The sequence below is a fragment of the Phoca vitulina genome, unplaced genomic scaffold (assembly GCF_004348235.1).
Source record: "Phoca vitulina isolate PV1807 unplaced genomic scaffold, GSC_HSeal_1.0 scaffold16, whole genome shotgun sequence".
Lineage (NCBI taxonomy): Eukaryota > Metazoa > Chordata > Mammalia > Carnivora > Phocidae > Phoca > Phoca vitulina.
This window is the reverse complement of record NW_022589719.1, coordinates 30,214,796-30,242,684: the sequence shown is the minus strand read 5'-3', so window position 1 is coordinate 30,242,684 and position 27,889 is coordinate 30,214,796. Positions and strand designations below refer to the sequence as shown.

At 48.5% G+C, this 27,889-nt stretch overlaps 1 protein-coding gene and 1 long non-coding RNA gene across 5 annotated transcripts in view; one reads left to right on the top strand and one right to left on the bottom strand.

Moving 5' to 3' along the window:
- MARK2 (microtubule affinity regulating kinase 2) overlaps nt 1–18,583 on the bottom strand; it is a 55,808-nt gene extending 37,225 nt beyond the window's left edge. For 2 of the 4 annotated variants that reach the window (XM_032414337.1, XM_032414339.1), the window contains exon 1: nt 17,973–18,582. In XM_032414337.1, coding sequence (XP_032270228.1) covers nt 17,973–18,026 — 54 coding nt within the window. In that variant the 5' untranslated portion in view covers nt 18,027–18,582. Of the gene's footprint in view, nt 1–17,972 lie in introns of all 4 variants that reach the window. The other 2 variants (XM_032414336.1, XM_032414340.1) reach the window with 2 other exon arrangements.
- Nucleotides 18,584–19,266: 683 nt separating this feature from the next.
- Nucleotides 19,267–24,929, top strand: LOC116638529. Its single transcript, XR_004300703.1, has 3 exons — nt 19,267–19,662; nt 20,007–20,191; nt 23,529–24,929. It is a non-coding gene; the product is annotated as an uncharacterized LOC116638529 (long non-coding RNA).
- The last annotated feature ends 2,960 nt before the right edge of the window (nt 24,930–27,889 follow it).

Genomic DNA, 27,889 nt, shown 5'->3' with positions numbered 1-27,889 from the left:
AAGAATGTTCTAATGTGGGCACTCTGGAGGTGCAGCCAGGAGCTCAGAACCTGCACACGTATTCCTGAGAAAATCCTCACACCACAGTCATGACTACGCTGTGCCCTCAGTGCCTGACATTTGTCACCGGGGTGGGTTAACAGTGCAGGTTTGGCAGCCTGCCCTGGCGGCTGTTTCACAAGCAGTTTCTGTGGTTTCAAGAAAGGCAGGGTGTTTGCTCTTAAACACTATCTTAAAAATATATTTTAGAATAGAGTTCAACCATTCCAAGATAGGAGGGAATGAAGAGCAAACCAAATAAAGGAATCTGGTTCTACCAGAGAGGGAGCACACATTGGGGCAGGGGACGGAAAGACATATTCACCACGTGCACCAGAATGGCAAGGAAAGCTGACGCCACCAAGCTAGAAAATAAGGACACAGAAATGGCACTAAAGACAGGAGATTAATCCCTACTCAGCTCTTCAGCTCTCCAAAATAAACTTACCTGGCTCAAATCTATTTGTTTATTTAAAAACGAAATGAAATAAAACCACCCCAACAGTTCCGCATCAATGCAAAGGACTGTCATCTAATCAATTAGCAGCCACACCTCTCTGCCAGTGTGATGTGGTAATTAAGGTAGAGATTTTTCTCCCTGGGAATACAAGTACAGAAGGGCCGAGCCCCTATGGGCCTAACCCATTATGATAGCCTTTTTATTAGCAAGAAAACACTGCCATGCACTCTCCAAGGAAGCGGTGGCCTGCAAAACTAAAGAACACCTGTGTGTGAACAGCGGCTACCTCCGCTAAGCGATAAAAATGTGCTGGAGGTGGGTGTGGGGAGGGGAGACCACTCATAAGGAGGCCCACAGGCTGTGCTTCTCCAGGTAATTTATGTGGACCTTGGTTTCACCCCTGGAACAAAAAGATGGGTTCTACAGTAATTCAGAAATAGCATATAACCGTGATCTTGGAGAAGCGAAATCAGGTTTGAACACAAGTACAATTCTTCTAGCTGGACTCCCTCTTTCTCTGCAAGGGAAACAAGAGGGGCACAGGTGGGTAAATGAGGCTTGAATTAAGGGCAGCAGTTCACCACTTTACTCTAACTTCATGCTGGCATCTTAAAATAGCCTTACAATTTCAGAACTTTGCTAATAAAACTCAAAACGCCTAACAGGATAAAAGAAAAGGCACTATTGCCCAGGTGAGACCAGCAAGTAAATCAAACCATAAACTCCTAAACTCAGGTTAATTAAGATCCCATAGAGGGGCACAGAACAATGACTCTAAGACACAACCGCAGAGGTCTGGGAGAACCATAAGCAGAGCTATGGGGACTAACTTCAGGAGAGAGCCGGGAGCCAAAAGAAAGACCGAACAAAAGCAAACAGGAAGTAGCGGCACATAAAACAAGCAACGGGATAAAGAGGCGCAGCAGGACGGCCAGAGCTCAGCTCCCAGGACTGAACTGGCAAGTGCCAAATGCACACAGCGGCCTGGCACTACCAGCTACAGTGCTCCGCGCCCTTGGCAGTCAAGGCTAAAAGCAAGTAGCTCTGGGTCTTGGTGTAAGTGGCACGTAGAGCGTTGTAAAGGGAGAACATTATTTTTGTGATAAAATGTACACAGTTAAGATCCACACACAAAAGCTTTTTTTTTTCTTTTTGGGGGGGAATGGGGGTACGGGGGAGTGCCTACAAAAAGAGTTCTAGAATCCCAGCAATTCGTGGGTGCTACAGAGCAGGACAGTCAAATCTAGGAATCTAAGCTGTCCCATGCTATGAGGTATTTACTTGTTGGTTACCAATTTTAGGTCTCAGGACTCTAGCTTTTCTGAAACAGTCCTTGAAATTCCAGAAGATGAGAAGACACAGAGAGGACAATCAGAAGCCAGGACTAAATAATAAAGTTTAAAAAGAAGTTTCCCATGGCTCTTACATGGAGCAGTCAAGACCAGGGAGGTAAGCCCAGAGAGCTGCATCTCACCCTGGGGCCACAAAGGGAGAAGCAATCTGGGGCAGAGGAGGCCATGCACCACTCTGAAGGCAACCCGGTAGGCAGATTTTACCCCACATTGACTAGGAGTGAATCCTAAGGTATCTCTCTACCTCCTACTGCGCGGACACAACTGAAGCAGAACCACAGTCGAGAAAGTTCTGTTCTTTTTTTTTTTTAAAAGATTTTATTTATTTGACAGAGAGATAGCAAGAGCAGGAACACAAGCAGGGGGAGTGGGAGAGGGAGAAGCAGGCTTCCTGCTGAGCAGGGAGCCTGACTCGGGGCTCCATGGCAGGACCCTGGGATCATGACCTGAGCTGAAGGCAGACGCGTAACGACCGAGCCACCCAGGCGCCCAAGAAAGTCCTGTTCTGACACCGACACACACCGGACCGCTCGGGTTTGTAACCTTGAACAAGTTACTCAACATTTCTGGACCTCTTGTTTCCTCATCTGTAAAATAATAAGACCTCCCATCTCACAAAGATTAAATGGGTTAATCAACGTAAGACAGCTAAACAAGTGTCTGGCACAAACTAAGTGTTCAATACATATTGGCTATTATGATGTCTACAGCTAAAGCCAGTAGCCTCAGCGCGAACTATGCCCTGTGAGTGAGAATGGGCAGGGGTGGTTGACCCTTCAGGTACTCAGTCCGTTCCCTTTTAGAGTTCCCCAACCACTTGGAAAAATAATGTACTAGAGGGCCATCCAGGAGGCACCGTTACTGAGTCATCGCGTTAGCTAATAGAATGAACAAATCTCCTTTGAAAGCAAAAGTCTATCTTCCATACAGACCAGCGGCCGAAGAGAGAGAGAAAAGCACATCAAGTTCAATTCTGGAATTGAAATGAAAGCCACATGTGAATCTGAAAAGAAATAAGCTTTGTGTAAAAAGCAGAGGATTATGGGACTGCTGAGTGATGGGAAATGGAGCTATAATCCTGCAAGTCTATATGTAGACTCAAATTGATATAAGTTAAGCACTTGATTAAACACTGTTTTTTAATGACCCGATGAGAAGTGATTCTGAGCAAATGAGACGAATTTAAAAAGCTTTGCTTCAAGCTGGTGCAAGTGACTATTAGAGGAGGCCCCAAGGTCTACCACTAGCTGCCCCAAGGGAAGCCTTCCAAAGTCAGAGAGGCCATGGAAACTGGAGGATAAGTACAAGCAAAAGAACAAGGCCCAGAATGCTAAGATACTATGTTACTATTTTACCTGTCCCTTAAAGACTCATCAAGCACAGATAAAGTTTACACCCTGTCACACACCAAATCTGCTTACCTCTTACAGGAGAAAATAAAGTGTATCTCCATTAAGTGTGGGATTTGGCAGGCATGTTTCATTAAGAAACAGGGCCAACAAAGAGTTAAGCACAGAAGAAATAGGAACAAAGTGTGTGGGCTCTGCAGCCACCCAGGGAACAGACTATTGGGGTGTTCTGGCCGTAGTGAGCGACTGGAGCCTACCGGCCTTCAACTATTACAGGCACCAAGGTTCTTCAAGGATAGAAGCTAAGCAAGCTTTGCAGTTTTCAAATTTGGAATTGACCAATAGCCAATGCATAAGCTTAAAAAAAAAAATCTGTGAAAATGAAATCCAAGTAAGCCAAATGATCTTTTTAATGGGAAAAGGAAAAAAAAGGCCAATGCTCCGTATGAGGAGGAGGAAAAGAGCCAACTTTGGTCAAAGTCCCTTGGGTCACTGAGAACCAGCTTCCTCAGCTAGAATGACTGCAAACCCAGGCAGCAAGTACCTTCCTGCAGCCCAGCCAGCACTCAGGGAATTGCACAACAAAGGCTCAGTATGAGGTCATATCAAGTAACCAACCGATTGAGGACAGGGATGATCAACCCCATGCTTGTCTATAAAAGATAGGCTCACACTTCTGTCTAGAAACCCTTTACGCTCTCTTTACACTCTGAATTACTAAGGACCTCAAATAGCTTTTGTTTATGTGGGTTATAACGACCATTATAATTAAAACTGAGAAGATACTAAACTATTAATTCATTTAAAATATTACTAAGCCCATTACAACTACACGTCTTAATAATTACACTAACATCAACTAAGTACTTATCATCGGAGTAAAACCCGCGTGAACATTTTTTTAAAAATTTATGTATTTATTTGAGAGCACGCATGCACACAAGTGTGGGGGGGGCGGAGGGAGGAGGAGAGAATCTCAAGGAGACTCCCTGCTGAGTACGTGGGGCTCAATCTCATGAGATCATGAACGGAGCCAAAACCAAGACTCTGAACTGACTGAGCCACCCAGGCAACTCCTGAGTTAACTTTTAAAATGGAATTAAAGCTACAACACGGATGAACCTTAAAAACATTATGCTAAGTGTACGGAGTCAGACACAAAAAGAAATACTGTATGATTCCACTTACATGAGGTCCCTAGAGTAGTCAAATTCATAGAAGGTAAAATAGAGGTTGCAAGAAGCTGGGGGAGGGGGAGATGAGAGTTCTTTTTTAATTGATACAGAATTTGTTTGAGATGACAAAAAATTTCTAGAAATAGTAGACGGTTATATAACATTGTGGATGTACTTAATGCCACTCTACTTAAAAATGATTAAAATGGTAAATTTTATGTGTATTTTACCACAATGAAAAAACGGAATTAGAGCATAAGGCCATGGGAAAATTTCAGGTTACCATATTTGGGGAACATTCTGTAAACTAACCAGTATTCTTCAAAATTGTCAATGTCATAAAAGACTTGGCAAGACTAAGAAATGGTCACAGATCTGAGGAGACTATGGAGATGTGACAATTAAATGCAATGTGGGAGTCTGGAGTGGGTCCTGGAACAGAAAAAGCACATCAGTGGAAAAACTGATGAAATCTGAACAAGTTCTGTACTGTGGTTAATAGTATTATACCAAGGTTAATTCTTAGTTTTGATACACGGTCTGTGGTTATATAAGATGTTAACACAAGGGGAAGCTGAGTGAAGAATGTACAAAACTCTTAGTTTTGCAACTTTTCTGAATTTAAGATTATCTCAAAAATTTTTTAAAAAACTAACTGTTTAAAAAAACCTCACAAGGCCAATGCTCTGTATTTAAAGGAGAAAATGAGCCAACTTTGGTCAAAGTCCTTCAGGTCACTGAGAACCAGCTTCCTCAGCTAGAATGACAGCAAAGGCGGCAAGTGCCTTTTTGAGGCACAGCCAGGACTAAACAGGGGCTGGGAATTGCAAAATGGTTTTTTATGAAATTACCAAGAAATCGACCAACCAAAGCCAGGGAGAATTAATCCAAGTTTTGTCTACATCTGTGATTCTTACACTTTTTGGTTTCAGAAATTCTCTGCAACTATTAAAAATAATGGAGTCCTCCCAAAAGCTTTTGTTTATATGGACGGTATCTATTAACATTTACTGTATTAGAAATGAGAAAAGACTTGAATATGTATCCATCCATTTAAAAGAACACAATAAACCCATTACATGTAAACATGAGTTACTTATTATTTTTTAAGATTTATTTATTTATTTGAGAGAGATGCACATGCAGAAGGGAAGAGGGAGAGACAGAATCTCAAGCAGACTCCACACTGAGCGCGGACCCCCATGTGGGGCTTGATCTCATGACCTGAGCTGAAACCAAAAGTCAGATGCTTAACTGACTGAGCCACCCAGGTGCCCCATGAGTTACTTATTTTTAATGAAAACAAACAAAAAACCCCAAAAAACTGTATTTGCCAAACCACAATTTCACAAGTACCAAAGGAAGTCCACCCCATGAACTAATCTCATAATCCAATCAAAACACAAAATACCAAAAACTAAAAAAACCCCACACTAAAAAACTAAAGAAAAAAATGAGGAAAACTTGAAAGAATAAAGAGAAAGGGAAAACGGGAAAAATAAAAAAATTTAAGGACAAAGAGGGAGGGTGAATAAACAAACAAGCCACAGATAAAACAACAATGAAAAACCTCAAGGGGCCAGTGCTGTATGTATTAGAAGGAAATAAGTTAGCTTGGGTCAAAGTCTCTGGGGCCCAGACAGGACTATATAGCAGCTGGAATTGTAAACAAGGGCTCCTTATGAAGTCATCACAAGTAACCAACCCAAGACAGACGATCAACTCAAGTTTTGTCTACAAACAAAGGTTCTTCTCATTTTTTGGTCTCCAGGACTCTCTACACTCTTAAATAAATTACCGAGGACTGCAGAAATCTTTTGTTTACGGGGGTTATAGCTATTGACAGCTACCTTATTAGAAACTGAAACGGTAATTTAAAAATATTTTTATTAATTCATTCAAAATAATAAGCCCACTACATGTTTATATGGAAAACCTATATCTTTGTGTGAAAAAACTATTTTCTAAAACAAAATTAAATTCATGGCAAAAATTGCATTGTTTTACATTGTTGTACATCTCTTTAGTGTCTGGCTTAATGGACGAAAGCTGACTTCTGCTTCTGCATTCGATGTGCTTCAATCTGTTGTTCTGGTTGTAAGATATAAAGAAAATCTCATTTCATACAGACCTGTAGTTGGAAAATGGAGTTTAATAGCCTTTCAGATACTGAGAATTTTTCTTCTTCACCACCAGACCAAAACTCAAAAGTAGTAGTTTTCAAAAGTTAGTTGCAATGTGCAATCTGAGATTTTATCAATGAATTTTGTGTACTTTAACGTTAAAATCCATTGGTCATCTTGCACTTTTTGAGTGGCTCTTTTACCTACTAACAATCTGGGAAATGTTCCTTCGTTGAATTATACAGTATTTCCAAATACTGACATTTCATACAATATCAAAAAATCACATTCCATTAATTTTACAACTGGTCTCATCAAAAAAGTCTTTGACAGGGCGCCTGGGTGGCTCAGTCGTTAAGCGTCTGCCTTCAGCTCAGGTCATGATCCCAAGGTCCTGGGATCGAGCCCCACATCGGGCTCCCTGCTCCGCGGGAAGCCTGCTTCTCCCTCTCCCACTCCCCCTGCTTGTGTTCCCTCTCTCTCGCTGTGTCTTTCTCTGTCAAATAAATAAATAAAATCTTAAAAAAAAAAAAAAAAAAAAAAAAGTCTTTGACAAATACAAGTTTTCGAAAATTCTCATTTTCACCTGAAAGCTTGAATTTTATCACTGGCAATGGTGACAGACTCAATTTGTTCAATTTCGAGGAAATGTCCACTAAACACTCAAGTATGAATAACTAGTTTATCCGTCAGTTGTTCTTTCAAGTAAAAACGATGATCCAATGCAGCTGGTTCAGCTCCCACACACTAGTGCATTTTCTCAAGACAGTCATTGTACTATGGTATCCAGCAGCAAGGCTCCATGGATCCTTGGCATTTCATCACTCAAAATATTAAAGAGACTTTTATTAGAGGGTTGAGATTTAATAAAAATTAATAATTTTTAGTGCTTCATCCAAGACATTCTTAAGTGAAAATGGCTTCTTCTTTTTTTTAACTGCACACGCAGAGCGGGAAAGAAGTCCATGACTACCACCACTGGTAGAGTCTGGTGCCACTCACTGCCTTGATTCATGTTATGATGCCGGCAATATTCTCTGCCATTGCTTCTGCACCAGTCGTGCAAATGATGAACCGTGAGAGTCAAAGGAGTTATTCAACCCCTTGCATACTTATCACTACTTGTGTTCACTGCTGAGCATTCACATAAAAGAAAATTCTCTGAGGCGTAGTTGGTGCGGACACAGGTTGAGCCATGTCTGTAAATCTGCTCATTTGTAAGGCAAAAGCACGATTCTGCAAACAAGATAGGAACTCAGTCTTTGTATTTGTAGCTAGATCTTTAATTCGACGAGTCATGGTAACACATGAAGTGTGCCCCTGCCCTGGATTTTACTGACTTTTCATCCTGTGGGCATTCAGCAATGTCTGCTGCTCAAGACTTTATTAGTCTCTCGGCTATTGGGTGGGCTTTTCCAGCCAAAGCAATGTCAAGACTTATCTGGTAAGATTCAGTGACTTTTTCATTTCTAGGTTGGAAAGCTGGAGCAAATTCTGGCTCTTATTTAAGGAGCTCATGGTGTATACACTTAAAATACTCAATTCCTTTTTCTTTAAGCTCTGAATGATTGGTCTTGACATGATGTTGCAACTTAACTGGCACTATAATACTACACAGACGTGTCCTGTTGCATAAGGTACGATAAAACAGCTTTCCTTATAATATTGACTCTTTCAATAACTTTTCACTTCTTATTAACAGTTTTGCCTAGATTCTTCAGATTCCTCCCATTCACTTGTTGATGTGTCCGTTTCAGTAAACAGAGATTGCCAAGTCTTCTAATCTCCCTTTTTAAAGCCAACAATCCATCCTTAAATATAAGAGAAATATGATAAATTTTCCTCTGTTTTAGAATAAAGTGCTAAAATAAGTTGTAAGTGAAATTTTTAAAATTAGAAGCTTTCCCCAAAGCTTTTACAAGTAAGTTTTACAAGTTGTACTTACTTCTTGTTGTGTTTCCTCGAAGGTGCCAGGAAAATGCTGGGATTTCAAAATAATGATTTATAGGACAACAGTGAGGTTTACAGGGATTCCAGCAGGCACCACTGAAGACAGCTAATAAGAGTACAGTAGAAGTACTGAGAACAAACCGGGTCCATCATTGCAAACTTCCATATTTATACCTTAAAGGACTACCTTAAACATTCCAGAAAACACAAGAATACAGAAGCACACGTTTCATTAGTCAAGAGTGATGATGTCAGCACACATCATTCAGCCTCTGGAAAACTCCACTGTACATCGAGAGAACGAGAGTGAAAAAAGGCAAATAATGCATTAATGTTGTGATGAAACTCATTTTGATTTCATGTACCGTCGAACGGGTCTTAGGGAGCCCCAGGGTCCTCAAACCACACTTCGGGAGCTACATTCAATATCGCATTACCAGAATTAACAAGCGCCTCCTCAGATCTCTCTCAAGACACGGTCCAGCGTTGGAGCATTCCGGACAGGCCACAGGAAAACAGCCCAGAACTAGCTTAGACCCTGTCACCAGGGAAACTGGGATGCCGACCCTAGTAAGTTGTCAGATTGCCAAGCCTGGCTTTACTAAGGAAGGTGGCTCCAGAGACATAAAAAGAAAATGTTTTCTAAAGCAGCAAATCCTTAACTTTATAGAAATCAGAGGAATAGGAGAAAGGACTGGGTGGTTCTGGGATTCTATACATGAAGGAGATCTCAGACTATCAGAATTCCTCTCCTGAGCCCTGCCACAAAAGAGGCATAAAACAGGTCAGGCAGAGTGGGATATGGAGATGAAAGCCCGAGATGGACAGTGATAATGAAGGAACAGAGTTCAAAGAAATCAAACAGAAAAAAAGGAAGTGAGAGAAGTCAGCAGAGGGGTCAAAAGGAAGAGGAAAATACGGTGAAAGAAATATTCCCTGACCAGCTCTGAGGCGACACTGTTACCTTTCTCCTTGGCAGCAGTTGCAATGTGAAAAAAACGAAGCAACTTACTTGCTGTTCTGACCAGGCATTCAGGCTCTAGAAGCCCCAAGAGATGAAGATAAACAAGGAACCAACTGAGACCAAAATCTCAGCCCAAGATTCAAAGTCCGCAAACTCCTAGGAGCAGCTGAGAAATGGCTGCGACCCTTCCAGGCCTCACAAAGGGGCGGAGGGGGGAGCCTTTCTTCTCACTTCAGGGAAGCCAACAGAGATAACAAGGACCTGCCCCTGAAGGCCCCTTTGCTAGTGAAAAAGGAACCTAAAATTATTAGCTGCTAAGTTCCCATGTGGTCTTTAAGAGAAACAGGGAACTTTCTCCTGTTGCCAAAGGGTAAATACTGCACTTGAAGAAAGGAACGTGAAAGAAATCCCATGGGCTTGCTCAGCGGGCCTCTTGTAATACCCGGATCCCAACACTCAGAAAAACCCATGCTCTGGTGACTTTGGACTTGGCCTTCCAGGCACCGATGAGGCTGCACATATACCACCACCACCACCACCACCACCACTCACAATACAGAAATATGGGTGAGCAGAAGGCAATGTTTTGGGGTGTTTATTTTTTTTTTTAATCGCTAAAATCACCTCATATTGATATCCTGTAAATAAATGCATCCCCATTTTTTAAAGTAATCTCAATAGTACCTAAACCTCTCCAACAGCATTCTATTCAGATAGCTGGTTGGCTCAAAAACAAAAACAAACAAAAAAACACACACAAAAAAACCCAAAAAAACAATGAACTAAAACAATTTTTTTAAAAAAGATTTTATTCATTTCTTTGAGAGAGTGAGAGAGCACACGCAGGGGGAGAGGCAGAGGGAAAGGGAAAAGCAAGCAGGCTCCCCACTGAGCAAGGAGCCTGATGCGGGGTGGCGGGGGGAACAGACGACACCCCAGGACCCTGGGATCATGACCTGAACCGAAGGCAGATCCTTAACCAACTGAGCCACCCAGGCGCCCAAAATAAACAATTTTTTTTTTTTAAATTGCTGGAAAAAGCACCTAAGGGACCCTAATGACTAAAAGAAACCAAGATTCTTTCAATCAATGCAGAGAAATTCCAACATATCTTGACCTGGAGTTGTGTGGTGCTCAGAGAAAACCCACTGAGTCGCTCAACTAGAATGGTGACAACAATGATTATTATGTCCTGCCAGGCATTATTCTAAGTGCTTTATATTCATTACCCCTTTTAATGCTCACAATAACTATACCTACTAGATAGGTACTATCATTACTCCTTTTTTACAGATGGGCAAACAGGCCTGGAGCAATTAAGTAAGCCCAAGGTCATAGTAGGGACTGACCAAGATTCCAGTACAGGGAATCGAACTGTAGAGCCTGCTGTAACCACAACACACCCCTTATTGGATGTTCCCAAGTGCTGGGATCTCTTTTCAACTCTGCCATAGGCTCAACTCAATTAGAATGCTATTGCTAGACCAAGCAGGCCTAAGGTGCCCCACTTCCTGTGACTAGAGAACCAGTAATTCAAACTCTTGTGGGCAAAAACAAAGCAACAAGCCACAAGTGCATCCAACACCACATGCAAAGACACTCAGATGATGGCCATCCGTGGAGGGGAGGTGGGGAAGTGATGCGGGGTAGGGGAAGGCCAGCAGACCCTCGGGTCTAAAGAAGGTGCAGGAAAAGGGGGCCACCCTCCATACAGGGTATCAGTAACCAAAACAAAACCCTCAGTGAAATGGTGCTCAGGAGAAGCAATGAATAGATCACTGTAGTAGCGACAGGAGCAGCCCATCGCCAAGGGCAGGGGCAAGGGCTGGAACTATGTTTGCAGGTGGTTTCACTCATTAATCACCAAACTTTCGGACGTGGGAGTTTTCCGTTTAGTGGGGGACTGGGAAAACAATCCTGCTGTATTAGTAGCGCTGATGGTCATAGGAGCCTCAGAATCCTATGTCCTTTCCCGGAGAAAGATTTCCTGCCACTGTTCAGGAAGTGCCAGCACATGGTGACTGATGACTCCCACCTTTCCTACAGGTACGGATCAGGAACAAACTCACACTGTTCGCCGTGGCTGAAGTACCTGCTGAGCTGCCAAAGACCAAAAACTATCCTCTCCTTTTTTCTTACCCAGGAGGCCTGGACAGACAGTCCCACTGCATCAAGCCAAAAGGTGTGGGGTCTTACTGGATTTAGCTGCCAGATCACAACAGCCAGGAGTCTGTTCCCCATCCACAAACCACAGACCCAGTCCCTTCTCCCTGGCCAGGCTGGAGGGCCTTCTGCCAAGCCGTGACCTGCGAAGGGGGCTCAAGAACAAGAGCTGTATCTTACAGAGTCCGGTGAAAAGTGTGTAAGACAAAGTTGCCCTGAATAGCCCTAGGTGTAGAGAGAGCCCGCTCATGTAGAGAGGCCCGGCTCAGAGACCATTCAGTATTGGGAGGGGCTGGGGGAGTTTACAGACCTCATCTAAACTCATACCTCAATGAGCAGAGCCCCAGAGGAGGCAGACCTTGGTATGGCCAACTTCCCAAAGAGCACACAGGAAAATAGGCCGAGGCTGCTCAAAACCAGCTTGACTGGTTCTACCGAGAAGCCTCTGGTCTGCTCCGCCTTCCTTATGTTAAAAAGAAAAAGGTGGCTTGGAGCCAATCATTGAACACACCCCTCCTTTTCTCCTCTCTCCCTGCCCCCCTCCTCCCCACTTCTATCTGCTGTCCTTCAGGACTCACCTAGCCATCAATATCAGTGTCCATCCTGCCCTCGCCTACCAAACCTGTGCTTACCCCGCTTCATAAGCCTAACATTAACCATCTGATGAGCAAAAGGAAATGCATTTGTTTTTGCCCCTTCTGCCCTCATTTTCTAATGAGAAATGTAGGGATAAATGGAAGTAGGGTGAAAGAGTGCCTAGGGACCAAGAAACTTAAAACCCTCTAGCAAAAGCAGACAGACAGGTGAAGGGATCTGGCCTATTTCTACTTCCTAAAGGATGAGCAGGCCTAGTGGGCAAGAGAAGGAACTGGGATCCCTCCTTCACTGAAGGATCACTGGAAACCAAGAGGTCAGATTCTCTCGTGGTGTTGTTTCAGAATCAGATGCACCATGGCAGCCCAAAGGACAGCAAAGGCACTCAGCGGCCAACACCAAAAGGGCTGTGGTGGGTGGTGACATTCTGCTCCGAGAGCTAGAGCTTTCAGAGTTAACGTCGAGAGAGATGGCCTCTTCCCATGCCAGAAGTGGAAATGGGTGGTTTCCTCCCCCACAAAGTTTGTAAAGGCTTACTCTTCCCTCTGCTGAGACAGAAGGGGAAAATGCACAGATAACACTGCAGTGACTCACTCGTGTTTGATGAAGGCTGCGAGAAAGCCTGGAGAATCCAAACTAGAAGTGCAAAAAGGTACAAATGCTGGCATCTCCCATCAAGAGAAGGAAACTCAGCCACCTATCTGGTTTGTCACTTTGCTGAACTTCCGCTGGAGGAGGAAGGCCTAGGTTTAAACTCCACCCACCCTTTCCCCATCCCTCTCAGTTTTTGCTTTGCTAGGCAAGCGGCAAAACTGGCAGCACCACCGGCTCCGAGAGAATCGAACCCTTTCTCCATCTCCTCTCACCGCAGCGGCCTCTAGGAGCCCCAGTCTACAGCTTAACCAGGCAGCAGGGGCTGGAGGGGGGGACCTGGTGACTGCAGGAAAGCCTCATCAGGCAGTCTTGGGGAAGGAAGGACAACCACCCTCCTCGCCCTTTCCATCTGCTGAGGTTACTTCATCCCGATCCATTAATGGGCTTCAAAGTGCTGCTGGGGGGCGGGGAGGGGGGTGGCGGAGAGTCCATTTAGCAGAGCTATCATGGGGCCAAAGGTGGCGCCCAGCCCCCACCCCGCTTGTCGATAATGGGCCACAAAGTCTGAGGCTTGGCTGCACTCTAAGCATAAAATATTCATTCCAGTTGATATAATACATATGTAGGAAAGTCATGGAAGCTCCTGGGAGAAGAGAAAGGCCAGCCAGGTGGCTAAGTGCACAATGGGAAAGAGTTCACGGAGGCACGGGTTAGTCCTGGTGAAATGCCCAGAGAATTGGGTTGTTCTGTCCAAAGGGGAAAGTGTCTAGTCGGAGAAGTTTTTGACTTCCAAGAGATCTAACCATGCAAACCTCTCAGGCAAATTCTCAATTTTTTCCTATCTCATTGGCATCAGTTAAGACACTGACAGTGAAAAGAATCTCAGGCCCAATCTTTGGTCACCATCTGAAAGATGCAGTCATTCCCTGGGCAAACTTGATTTTAATCTAAAGCAGTCCAAGTTTCAAGGACTGTCCTGTATCCATCTGTTTAGCTACTTCCCAAAGCCACAGATTAGAGAAATTATTACAAGTTACTAGTTAGTTACCTTTACTGGGTTCAAAGACTATGGTATGGTGAGCAACTCTGTGAACTCCTGACTCCTAAAGCCCTTGCTCTAACAAGGCCTCATTCTAATTTCTAGGGCCATGCAGGAAGTGAGAATGTCATCCACCCACACCTCCGACCAGAAGGCAGCACCACTAAGGAGCCCTTGGCCAGAGTCAAAGGGCAGAAGCCGGGAGTCTGTACCCAGAGCACAGTGCCGCATAGCTCCGGGGACATGGAGGGAAATGAGAGCTCTCTACTAGAGTCGACACTAAAACCAAATTATTCAATGCAACATTCAGCCAGAATCAACACTGGCATCCAAGGGATGTGTGTTTGGAGCGGCTCAGTTGTTCTTTACAGGATTCTATAAGTTAGATTTGCTCACTTCAGCCAGACTTCCACACTCTTCTTCCCAGAACCACCCAAAAGAATAAACAATGCCACTCACTCCCCAGAATGACAGCAACCCCCTCCCTTGCCCACTGCAGCTGAAGTGGGGCTGGTAGTGAAAGGCTCCTGCTTTCCGTCAGAAGCCCTCCGTCGTGGTTCCTGAGGCCCAAGGGTGGGGCAGGTCTGAAGCCACACAGGCCCTCTACCAGGTGCTACAGGAAGCTCTGGCCAAGCAGCAGAACTCTGGAAGTTGGACCCCTCTCCGCACTTGCCTATTACTGCTGCCCCTGGCTGGAAGACAAACAGTCATCTTGCTGATTGCTTTCACCACAGCCAAGACTCCAGGCCAGCAGAGCCATTTGGAAAAGAAGTGGACAGAAAGCTCAGCTTGCAGACTGAGAATCCCCAAAACTACCAGCCGAGGTCACAACCCTCCTGCAAATGAAAGAGTCTAGGGCTGTGAGAAAGCACATCTGCAACCAGGTGTCACAAAAACCATCTTAGAGACAGGGCTTGGCTTTCTTTTATCTCCCACTTTCACTGTGAGGAGCAGAGTCGACAGCAAACAGGCACTCTTCCTGCAACACAAGGTTTATTTTTATGCTTCCATATTTTCTGTTTGTGTATTTGTTATGTGTGTTTAATTCAGATGTGATCAAAGAGCTCCTGGAAACAGCTTCTCATCAGCCACATTTTTTAATAAAGAAAAGGGGAGAGGAAGAGCAAAAAAGAAGTCGGAGCTTGAAGACAACTAGGAGAGTTTGCTTACGTATTTCCCGGTGAAACCAGTTTAAATAATTTAAACCTAAATACAGTGATAGAGCATCTTTGGGGGGAAGGAATCAAGCCAACCAAATCCCTTGCTTTTTATTTCATAACATTACGGCTTACTGCAATGACTGAACTTCCGGGACTACTTCGACTAGAATCACAACAGAACCAAGAGCTTTCTTGCTCTTACCTGGTGGCATCATCTACTCTTTAAAGGAGGCCGATGCTTCTGGCATCCCTGGCCTTGTGACCAGAAGGGCTCCGACTTGTCTTTTCCCTTGTTTTGAAAAATACAGGTATCTGCCTGTGGTAGGTGTATCCAAGCTTTTCCAATGGCTGTGCTTTTACTGGGACCAGACTTAGCATCAAGTAAATAGCATGACTGGCTACCTTGAAAACACCAGCAGAAGCGATGAAGTGGCTCAGGGGAACCTAAGTCCATAAAGAGTGCAAACGGGATGAGTAATTCATAATTTGGAACAGGATGACAAAGTATGCAGCCACTGCTCCAGACAAAGTTATCAAAGCGCAGCTTGCATTCCCAAATGGTTCACCCGATTACTGCGCTCATAAAATCAATGGGTGTGCACCGACTTCCTACTACGCGCTCAGCAGTCTGCGAGGCATGGAGGGAAGAGAAATCAATGCACACATCACAAGAAAAAGACCATGGCGAGAATACATTTACATTTAGTAACCAGCACAAAGAAACCACATTGAGGCAGTCTCTTACCCTACTCGGCAGAACACAATGCCCGCCCCCCCCCCCCCCCCCCCCCCCCCCCCCCCGGCCACGCCAACCCCCCCCCCCCCCCCCCGCCCCCCAGCCTCGGGGAAGAGAGTAGGCACTCCACCGCCACGCCCCACATGCCTGAGGGTGTCAGTCAGTCACTTGGCCTCCTCCTACCAGCTCATAATCAACAGTCTGGGAAAGTTCTCCGGTTAAGCAGGGTTTACCTGCTAAGACAAAGGCCGTGATGGGAAAAGGAATGGAACAGGCCACCTCAGGAGGGCCTAGGAAAAGCGGTTCCCAGCAAGGAGAGAAACAGCTGGCAAGTGAGGGCAAGACTGGGACATGCAGACCACGCTCCGGTTTCCAAAGACCTCAGGCCCATGCAGAGCCAGCTGCAAAACCCAGTGATGAAACAGACATCCACCGGCCCTCCCTCCCAACTCGTTTCACCCCCAGAAGCAATCAATCCATCAGCAACAAAAGGGTCAACCGGTGCAGAGAAAAACTCGGGCCAGAACTCCTCCTGAGTTCCTGACTGCCCAGGTGACAGAGAGTGAGGGCGGGTGACACAAGAGAAAAACGCAGGAAAACTCAACGAGGGCAGATTTTCCAGGGAAGGATGTGAACATGCAAGAGAATAGAACAACGGTTCTACTGAGCTACGAAGAAAGAGTGGAATGAGAGGAAAACATAGAGGATGTCATAAGGGAGAGGATGCAGAAAGGCGCTGCAGCCCCAGGGGTGAAGAGCTCCTTTTTCAAGTCAAGTTTTTCTGGCCTAGGAAAGTTCTCCACCGACAAGGGTGTGCCAGGCAGGGGACTCTCCCCAGAGCAGTAGGCAGTCAGCAACGGACTCGGGACGCGGTGAAAGATAGGGGAGGGGTGGAAAGTGGACGCCTCTCAGCTCACAGGTGAGGTGACAGAAAACGCTAAAGCCTGGGTGACAGATGATAGCAGTGATTGCCAGGACGGGGCGGGGGGGTGGGGGGTGGGGGCTGTGTAGCTCAAGAAACTAGTACGCCGAGTGTCTGGACGGGGAGTTACAACACAAGCCAATTGGGGAGGGAACGGACAGGGGCATGTGTGGAGCAAAGAAATATGATGTGAAGAAGGCAAGAAGACACTAATCCGGAGATGAAAGACAACCCTGGTTAAGAGGTAGAGCAAGGAAGACTGGGTGAGGGTAGAGAAACCGGAAGGCACCAAGCAAGGAGGAAGAAACTATGAAAAGTGACAGAGCCAGGAGTGAAGACACAGGAAGGCATCATGGTTTGTGTTGCAGTGTGAGAAGACAGAAAGGCAAGGATGGCGAGGGAGCGTGATGGGGGGGAAAGGACTCAGCAACAGGTGGTACCGACAGAATGGGGCTGGGAGAATGTTCTCCCTCGGTAGGGAGAGTCCAGGGAGCAGGCTGGTAAAGCACTCAGTGAGAAAACAGAAAGCCCGGAGACTTAAACCAAACCTGAGGGGAACAGAACGCGAGGGATCCGGACTCTGAAGGGAATCCTTCAGACTGGAACCCCAAAGACAACCTGTGGGAAACTCTGCGCATGACAGCAGGATGGGAAACACGGAAGCAACAAATGCCAGCGCGAGGCACCAGGGAGCTCCTGGAGAAAAGCAGGGAAAGTGATGAGCAAAGAGTAGGCGAACCATTTGGAAAGGTGATGAGGGTGGAGCTGGTGGGTTGCAAGCATGAGGGAGAGCACAATTTGGAGAAGAGGGTTAAAAAAAAAAAAAAAACAAAAAGCTGGGTTACTGGAAGGGGATAGGGATGGAGAACACACTCCGGGGCAAGGACCCTGAGGGTGATAACCAGGGACTGGGAGAACCGGTGCGGGAGGAGGAGAAGCAAGGCTAGAGAGATGGAGGAAGAGGTGGACAACGATCTGGGGCAAATCGCGGGGTGCTATTCGAGGAGCAGGAGGGTGGCGGCTTTAAGCGTGGGTGGAGGAAGAACAGAAAGGCCCCTGAGAGAAAAAGGGAAGAGAAGGGGAAGCTAGGGAGGTAACACGGAAGAGCGCAGGAGGGCGGTGAGGGGAGGGGGGGGTGTCAGCAGAAAAGACAAGTGTGCAGCTTGGAGTCAGGACGAGGTGGGTCCCAGGACAGGACTCAGAGGGAGATGTGCGAGGCCGAGAGCCAGATGACAGGGCAGCCGAGGCTTGCAGGGTGGCAGCAGGGACACGAGGAGAGCAGAGGAGGGAGGAGGCTCTGCAAGGTGCAGGGGCCCAGCCAGAGAATTCGGGGAGCCCTCGGGGCTCCTTACCTGCTCCGTGTCCCTCTCGTTCAGCGTGGGTAGGGGGGTCCGGGCACTGGACATGGCGCCGGTATCTCAGGGGAGGGAACCGAGAAGCTTGGAGGAAGGGAGGGAAGGGAAGGCGCGGAGCCCGGCCGGGCGGGGCTTCTCACAGCAGGGGCACCCGCCGCATGGGCCCCGGCCGGGGGTGCGGGGAGGCCGGGCAGCCGCTCACGCCAGCCCGGGGATGCGCCGCTCGGGCTAGGCCGCGCCGGCTCCGAGCGGCTCCGGACCGCACCCCCCCGACCCCCGGCTGGGCTGTGCCGCCTTTCGGCCGGGCCGCGCCGCTCCGCCTACTCTCTGCCGCCGCAGCCGGCCGCCTGCCTCGCTCCTCCCCTGCCCTCAGCGGCACTGCTCCGCGCCCGGCACACAGGCAGCCGCCGCCGGACCTGCTGCTCCCAACATGGCCGCCACCACCGCCGGCCCTCGGTTCTTTCCGCCGGCACCAGCCGGAAACCTCCGAAGCGGCGAGGAACGGGAGGGGGGCGCGCCTCCTCCTCTCGGCCGCGGATTACGGGTGAATTCCGGAAACACCCGAAGAAGGTAAACCCCGCGGACGCGCGCGCCGCCTCGATTCCGAAGCCCAAGCTTCGGCTCTGCTTACGGAAATCCACGAAGCTACTCGGGAGACTCCAGCCACGCCCATAGGCCTTTCCCCGCCCACTTCAGGCTGGCTCGCCGCGGTTTCCGGAAACACCCGAAGTGGCACCGCGTGCAGTGAGCCGGCCACGCCCCCGTCCCGCCCCGCAGCCCACGGCGGTCGTCGGCCATTTCCGGCAACACCCGAGGCCCGGCGATCCCCGAGTTGTTCCGTCGGGTAGTACCCAGAGTCTGACTCCTCGTGTCTTTCCGTCAGTTTCCGGGCATTTTCAAACCTTGAACAGGGAGCGCGGATCATCTGCGCACGTTATTATTTGACTAAATAGAAAATAAGGCTGTGAGCCGTCCCAACGATTGGCATCCTTTGGTTCTAAGGCAACTTCCCCGTCTGCGTGTCTGCTCATCAGTCTGTCAGCTCATAAAATCCATCTCGTTTATCAGCCAGCCTATCAACATGTGTGTCACCTGTCAAATGCAGCCTTAGTCTATGACCTGTCTCCTTAGCATTCTTCACTTGCCATCGTCTGTCTGGGCTTCTATTTATCCATACACCCCACGTCTAGTCTGCAGTGTTCCCTAAGGTCCGGGGCAAGCACCAGGTCAGCGTCCTAGGCTCCCGGCTGCAGGAGGCTGCGGGGGTCCCCCCCAGCCCTGCATTCCAGCCCCAGCTCGGTGGAATGAAAATGCGATGTGATCTTGGAAAGATTACATAACATCTCTGAGTTTAGGCTCCTTGATGTCCTTATATTAAGAGAATTCATGCCTTTGTTCCAGTGATGACATTCTAAATAACGTCTTTGAATTCCACTTACCTCTTTTTTTAAATTGTTCAAAATAGCACAAAACGACATTACACTGTGGTAATATTGAGTCATGCTGGTTTACCTTTTAAAAATACCCCTGTAAGGTAAGGCAGGGAAGACATTCTCATCTTAATTCATTTTTCATTTGTCCCTTCTAAGACAAGAAAGCTCACAGAAAAGAGAAACCGGTTGAAAATGAGGATTCCTCAGGATGGAGAAGTTCCCTTCCTTTCCTGGACTTCAGTGTCATCAATAAAGTGAGGTCCCTCTCATCTTTTGAGAGCCCCCAACTCCAACAGGAAGTTCACTTTCACTTCCCCCTAGACTTGTCTCACCAGGGAGAGGCAGTAGGCTGGTTTCAGTCCTCCGGCTCTAAGCTGCCCCCACCCACTGTACCCTGGACGTGTTGGAACTCGCCCACCCCCACCCCAGGGCTCAACAGCAGCTTAAGGTGGGCAGAAGCCAGAGTCCCCACAGGAGCCAGAGACCAGGCTCAAGCAGCAAGTCCCCGAAGGTACAGGAGCAGAGAGGCCCCAGGAATTGTGGGGGAAAGTGCTGGATGGACCTCTGACACTTGACTTTCAACTCCCATCTTGAGCAGAGCCCTTGGCCAAGTCGCCCAGAGAAACAGGCAGCTGGACAGATGCAACGAGGGACGGTATGGAGTACTTCCTGAGGCAACAGGTGCCACCTACAGTCCTCCAGGACACCTCCCCATGGCCCGTTCTGGCTCCAGTCAGGCGCCCGGTCATTGAGGAAGAAGCTGATGAAGGAGCACAGAAGGAGGTGAGAGGAAAAGAGAGGAAGAGGTGAGAACCAAGGATAGTCTACTCCCCCACCCCAAATTCATCTGGGAAAATCCATGAGAATGATCTGCCCTCTGGTGGCCAAAGGGAGACACACCACAGATTCCTGTGCCCCATACCACTCCCAGGCTTGGGTCTGGAAAGAAGGGAAAGAAGGGAAAAGGGTTGGAGGAGCAAAGGAAGGTGCCCTGGGGGTCTTTCCTGGCCATGTTCTTGTCTGAGCAAACTCTACCTCCTCCATGCTTCTAACTCACTCCAGTTCTCACCCCTGCCTTGTGTCCCTTAGCACCCACCCCCACCTCACCTGTCCCCTCCTCTTCCTCACAAGGCTGCCTAACTGGTCTCCCTGCCTAGACTCCCTCCAACCTAATCCCACCAGACATACCAGAATAATCTGCCTAAAGTCCGGCTCCAATTACATCTCTGCCCTGCTAGAAGGTTCTCACCAGCTCCCATGTGGGATAGGCAGAGCTGGCTTCCTGGGCCTGGGCCCCATGCAGTCACACAGAGCCCCACTCTTAAAAGGGCCTTGAGCTTGATTCAATACTCTGCTGTTATCCTCTTGAAATTTTTACCAAGGGGGCCCTGCATTTTCATTTTGCATCAGGCCCCACAAATCTGGGAGCCGGTCCTGGTGGTAAGAAAAGTGGTAGCCTGCATTCAAAGCTTTGCACAGTCTAGCCTCAACTTACCTTGCTAATACCTTCTCCAGCGTGGTATCACTGGTTCACACCTCCCCCTAATTCCTTCCCTGCCACCAAGCTCTCTCACCTCCGTGTTCTGCACCAACCTCGGCTTCCAGATGGACTTCAAGATTCAGTTCAAACATCACTTTCTCAAATCCCCTAACCTACCTACTTCTCCTCAAAGATTAGTTATTGCCACACAGTTACCCCTCTTCAATCTGCAGACTCATCCATTCACAAATCTCCATGGAGCCCCTACTATGTGCAAGACATTATTCTAGGTTCCTCAAGTAGGTCAGTGAACAAAATCGACAAAGATCTCTGCCCTTAGGGAACTTAGGTCTCAATTAGAGGATGACAGACACCAAACATAACAGTAAGGATTAAGGGCCACGGGAAATAAAAGCAGTCAGCTAAGGACAATCAGGATTGCAGGGGTGAGTGGGAGGAATATGAGTTGTGGTCGTCAGTGTAGGCCTCACCCAGAAGGTGACACTTAAAGACTTACAGGAGGTGAGGGAGTGAGCTCTGTGGATATCTGGGGGACGAGCTTTCTAGGTAGAGGGGACAGCCAGTGCAAAGGCCCTGGGGCAGGAGAACAAGAAGGCCACTGGGACTGGAGCAGAGAGGGGGTAGGCAGTAGGAGAAAAGGGCAGAAAGGCGTCATAAAAAGCCAGGCCTGGTGGGCCACTGCTCTGGCTTTTCCTCGGAATGGATGAGGAGCCACTGCAGGGACAGGATCAGACCCGTTGCTGAGTTGAGGAGAGGGTAACAAGGCAGGGCAGAAGTGGCAGCCTGGAGACCAAGAAGGAGACTTTTAGGAAAATTCGAGGGTGAGATGATGACTGACTCCTCTCCACTCCATCCCCGTGGACAGAGCAGCAGCAGTGGACATGGGGAGAAGTGGTTGGCTTTGGGATATATTTGGAAGACAGGGCTGACAGGATCTTTCTTTCTTTTCTTTCTTTCTTTCTTTCTTTCTTTCTTTCTTTCTTTCTTTCTTTCTTTCTTTCTTTCTTTTCTTTTCTTTCTTTCTTTCTTCTTTCTTTTTTTTTAAGATTTTATTTATTTATTTGACAGAGAGAGTGAGAGAACATAAGTAGGGGGAACAGTAGAGGGAGAGGGAGAAGCAGGCTCCCCACCAAGCAAGGAGCCTGATGCGGGGCTCGATCCCAGGACTCTGGGATCATGACCTGTGCTGAAGGCAGATGCTTAAACATCTGAGCCACCCAGGTCCCCCCACTGACAGGATTTCTTGATGGATTGGCTTAGGGGGCGTGTGAGAGAGGAATTAAGGGTACTTCCAAGATTTCTCACCTGAACAAAACAAAACAAACCCAAAAAAGACATCGACCACAGGCCTCAGACCAGGTAGAAACCAACCAACAGGACCAGGGTTCCAGAGCAGTCATGATGTCCCCTGGAATCAGGGAAGGCAGGGGTTATGGGGTTCCCAGCCCCAGCAGGCACAGAGGGGTTAGGGTAGCTCTCCCATCGTGGGCAGGCAGTGAGGACAGAAGTCAAGGGGAGGTAAGGGTGCTCAAATGGAAGACATCCTTATTCTCACCCCTCCGAAACAACGCAACTCTTCAACTTTCTCCTCCCAAGCAGGGGAGCCAGAGAGCACGCTCATTCCCGGCAGGCCACTCTCCGGGGTGGGAGACAGGGTCCAGAATTACTCTCTGATCAAGAGTCAGATGTCTGGCCCTCTGACTCACCACAGACCCTCCCATCTCACAGAGCTTTATCCTATTTTTCTTGATGTCTCTAAATTTCCATCATGCGCTTTATCACCACTCCCAGACACCATACTGAAGTCAGGGCATTTCAGAGATGCTGGAGTGTGAAAAAAATGTGCATCTTAGCACACTCATGGACTCGAATGTTCATGCCCTGCCCAACCACCTCCTGGGCCGGCACTACCATTCGCATTCCCCTTTCTTGGTTTTGTTAACACGCATCGAGAGCTGTGTACCGTGTGGACGCTATCACAGTTATGAGGAGCCGGAGGCACCGTTATTTCCCCCGGCTTACAATATTAGGAAGTCCAAGTGTAGAGAAGCTCAGTTCCTTGCTGCGGGAGTGGGACTGGCGAGTCAAGCCCAGGCTTCCGTGAGAGGCGAATAGGGTAGTGAGTGAACATACACGTCCTGCCGCCAAGGTGCTCCTTAGTAGCTCTGTGATCTTAGGCAAGCCTCTTAACCTCTCTCTACCTTAATTTTCCCATCTTTTAAATGGGGAGAATAAACGTACCTAGTTCATAAGGTTGATTGGTGAGGATATGAGTTAATATACGGAACAGGCTTAGACAGAGCCCGGGGGACGGCCAGCGCTTTGTGTGAGCTGCTGTTATTATAAGGCATATTCTCGCCAGCCTCCCTGAATCTCCTTTTAATTCTCTCTGCTATAACCTCCCCGCTTCCCTGGAGAACAACACTGGACCAGAAGTAAGAGAGCCCATTCTGGTCGCAGCTCTGTCACTAATGAATCACGTGAGCCATTAGGTAACTCCCTTCCCCCTTCGGGGTCTCAGGCTCCTTGTCTGAATGATGAGGGGGAGCTGGATTCGCTGCTCTCTACGGGGTCGTCTATAATGGTATCGTCTGAATGTTTGTGTCCCCCCCCCCCCAGGTTTCCTATGTTGCAGTCCTAACCCTCAAGGTGATGGTGATGGCCTTGGGAGGTGATGAGGTCTGGAGGGCCCTGCATGGCCTACTGGGCAGAATGAGATTGGTGCCTTCATAAAAGGGGCCACAGGTCTCCCCAGTCCCTTCCTCCACGTGAGGACACAGCAAGAACACTGCGTCTGTGAGCCGGGAAGCAGGCTCTGAACCTGCCAGCGCCTTGATCTTGGACTTCCAGCTTCCAGAATTGTGAGTAATAGGTTTGCGGTTTATAAGCCACGAGCCTATGGTATTCTGTTACAGCAGCTTGAGGTCTGAGACCGTCTCCAAAACCCAAACCCAGCAACCATATCCCTCTCACCCTTTCTCAGCCATGGCCTGGGACCACCTTGCCTGGGATGGAGGGGATGGTGTCCCTACCAGCCTTGCTCATGTGTGCTCACAGTGCGGCAGGATGACCAGTGCACACCACCCTGGGGGAGGCGGGGGAAGGGGCATCAGGCAGAGAAGCCACCTTCAGTCTTTTCTCCTGGGAGGAGGTGCCCTTTGGACCAACCCATGCTCCCACACTGGGTCACTGTCCCCGGGCAGGGTTCTGCTGCCACTATCACTGAATAAGGCTGGGCATCCTGGATGGGGAGCTGGGCTGCCACATTGGTAGAGGTCCTGGGAGAAGCCAAGGGGAAAGCGGAAGTGGGTGGTTTTTCATGGGGCTCAGAGGGATCAGGGGACCTGGAGGGAGTGGCACGGAAGGCTTCTGAGAGGACGTGACGCTGAGTCTGACCCCAAGGATAAGCAAGCGCTGCAAGGAAGGACTGGCAGAGATCGGAGCAACCTGTGGGGGCATGAAGAAGGCGGGCCCTCAAGGAGTTCCCATCTCAGGAGGATGTCGGATGGGCCTTGGACTTGCCGACCTGGAGCTGGCAGAGACAGCTGGTACCAGCTGGTGTCCAGGGCTCTAACTGGCTTTCTAGCGGGGGCGGGGCAGGCTAGGCCGGACTCACCAGTGTGCCAAGATGATGTCCCCATGTACCCACCGCTGTACAGTCACAGCTGGAGCCGTCAGGCAGGGTGTCTGGAGATGAAATTACCACTTTCCTCCCCTGCCGCCCTCCCTGGGAAGAAGAGCCCGAGCCCCAAGGAGAGTAGGGGTATTTTGTGGTTCCTGGGAGTGTCCTTGGTGGCCCCTATGGGGCCTGGGATGGAGCAGGCTGTCTGTGAAGCCCCCGGGAATGAAAGCCACAGAGCTTTGGCTCACCTCGTCCCCTCTGCCCGGAATTCCCTTTCCCCATTTAACTGCATGACTCCCTACTTAAATGTCCCCTCCCGAGGAAGCCCTCTGCAGCCCCCACCTCAAAACCACATCCCTTCATGGATGAACATGCCAAATGGTGTCACACGGGTGCAATCAGCCAAATCCTGAATGGAGGAAATTCTGTTCACGGAACAAGCCACCATGTTCTTAAACAAGAGAAAAGAAAAGGAAAGAAAGGCTGTCACAAGTTGAAATACAATGTGTGGACCTCGCTTAGCTCCTGATTCAAAGATCAGCTGGGAAAAGAGACTCATGGAAGACTCCTGGAGATAGGTTGCACCCCAGTGCGAGCGTACTCACTACTGCTACACTTGCAGATGGTTCAGATGGCAAATTTTATGGCATATGCGTATTTTCACTGCAGTTAGAAAATTAAAAACAAAAAGACATACGTGGACCGATTGGGAAATATGAATACTGACTGGATATTAGATGACATTAAGGGATTATTAATTTTTTTCAGAGATTTTATTTATTCATTTGAGAGAGAGAGAGAGAGGGCATGAGTGAGGGGAGGGGCAGAGGGAGAGGGAGAAGCAGGCTTCCTGCTGACTAGGGAGCCTGATTCGGGGCTCGATCCCAGGTCCCTGAGATCATGACCTGAGCCGAAGGCAGATGGTTAACCATCTGAGCCACCCAGGCGCTCCGGGATTATGATTTTTGAAAGGATTTATTTATTTTAGAGAGAGAAAGAGAGAGAGTCGGGGGGGGGGGCAGAGAGAGAGAGAGAGAGAGAGAAATCTCCAGCAGACTCCCTGCTGAGCGCAGAGGCTGACTCGGGACTCAATCCCAGGACCCTGAAATCATGACCTGAGCTGAAATCAAAAGTCGATGCTCAACCAACTGAGCCACTCATGAGCCCCATTTGTTTTTGTTTTTGTTTTTTTTTAAGTAGGCTCCATGCCCAACTGGAGCATGAACTCACGACCATATTCTACCAACTGAGCCAGTCAGGTGCCTTAAGGGATTATTAATTTTTATTTTTTATCTTATTTTTTTAAAAAGATTTTATTTATTTGCCAGAGAGAGAGAGAGACAGAGCGAAGAGCATGAGAGTACAAGCAAGAGTGGCAGGCAGAGAGAGAATCAGACTCCCCGCCGAGCAGGGAGCCCAGCTCGGGACTTGATCCCAGGACCCTGGGATCATGACTTGAGCCAAAGGCAGATGCTTAACCAATGAGCCACCCAGGTGTCCAGGGATTATAAATTTTTAAAGTGTGATATTGATGTGTTTCACTGAAGACTGTCTCTTAGAGATACAAACAAACCTATTAACAGATGAAATGACACCCTGTCTGGGATTTTCTTTAAGGTAATTCAGAAGGGGGGCATCTGGGTGGCTCGGTTGATTGAGTGTCTGACTCTTGAGCTCAGCTCAGGTCTTGATCTCAGGGTTATGAGTTCAAGCCCTGATTGGGCTCTATGCTGGGTGTGGAGCCTACTTAAAAAATTTTTTTAAAAATTACAAAATTAAAAAAAAAAATAGAATCTTAAAAAAAAGAAAAGAAAATCCAGAAGAGAGGAGGATGTGGGGAGATAAACCCAAATTGACCATATTTGTTGACACTGGGTCAAAGACACATCAGGGTTCATTATGCCATTTTCTCTCTCTTTTTTTTTAAGATTTTATTTGTTTATTTGAGAGAGAGAGAGAGAGAGAGCACAAGCAGGGGGAGCGGCAGGCAGAGGGAGAAGCAGTCTCCCCACTGAGCAGGAAGCCCGATGCGGGACTTGATCCCAGGACCCTGGGATCATGACCTGAGCTGAAGGTAGACGCTTAACCTACTGAGCCACCCAGTACCCCTTCTCTACTTTTGGGTGTGTTTGAAAATGTCTATGATCAGAAAATAAATTAAGAAGAAAAAAAAAGAAAAAATAGTGTCCCTCTATCATGCCCTGTTTTTCTTCCACGCACTCATCCTGGCCGGACATACTGAGAACCTCCCCGTTTACTGTCCATCTCACCCAGAATGGCCCTTGTTTCTCTTGTCCGCATCGGCGTCCCGAGTGCCTGGAACTCACAGCGCATGCCTCTCACCCAGCTCACAGCCTGGGCTGGGGCTCCAGGACCTCCTGAGCCTTAGCATTGAACCCCTGTACCGGTGTGGTTATCTCGACCCCAGCTGTGACTTCGGAGGGCTGTGGGTGAGTGTCTCAGAGGCAAACTGCTCATCCAGGAAGATGTGGGTGCCACAGGCAAGAAGACTTGCTCTAGGTCAGGGAGCGGTGGAGGGGAAAGGGCAGGTTCTGGGATAGGAGAAGCTCCCCCTGCCCTGCCCCCTAGAGCCCCCCAAGCTCACGTGGACACTCTTGTACCTGTCCCTGCTTTTGTAGCTCCCAAGTACCAAGCCCAGCCTGATTCAGGGTCAGAGGTTGCTGAGTGAGGCCAGGACCAGCAAGCAGGGCCCTCCCAAGGGGCCAGGAGGCATTTTCTGGAAAAGGAACAGGGGAGGAGCAGGACTCCCTCCACCTCAAAGCCCTCAGCTTGGTTCCCAGACATTGTCACCTGGGATGGTGAGATGAGCGCCCTTCTGCATCTGCTGTGAGTCCCTTCAGTTGGCCAGGAGCAAGCTATGCTCCCAGCACGTGCTGGGACCTCGGTGGGGGCTCTGGAGATCGGCATGGCGAGGGCACTGCGCACCACGGCCTGAGTGGAGCAAAGCCTCGAGGTGCTGAGCGGCTGTCATCGTGAATGACCTTCCCCACTCCCACCTGACTCCATTCCTGCCTCACACCCCGAACCTACCGCAGGTCCCCAGGCCCTCAAGGGAAGACGTCTCAGTCCTCCTGAAGCCGAAACAGGCCACGTAGCACAGGAGACAAGAGCTCGGGGGTCAGACAGATCCAGGCTCGGCCTGGCTCTGCTCCTTCACCAGCTCTGGAATGGTGGGTAAGTCGTTCGTCTTGCTGAGCCCGATCCCTCACCTGTGTAACGGGCCCAGTGTGGGGTGACCCACAGTGGAGACAGGCCGGGTGTCCTGTCAGTGCTCTGCAGTGCCCAGCACGGTGCCTGCCCCCGGGGGGCCTTCAGTCATGTTTGTGGAATCTGCAGG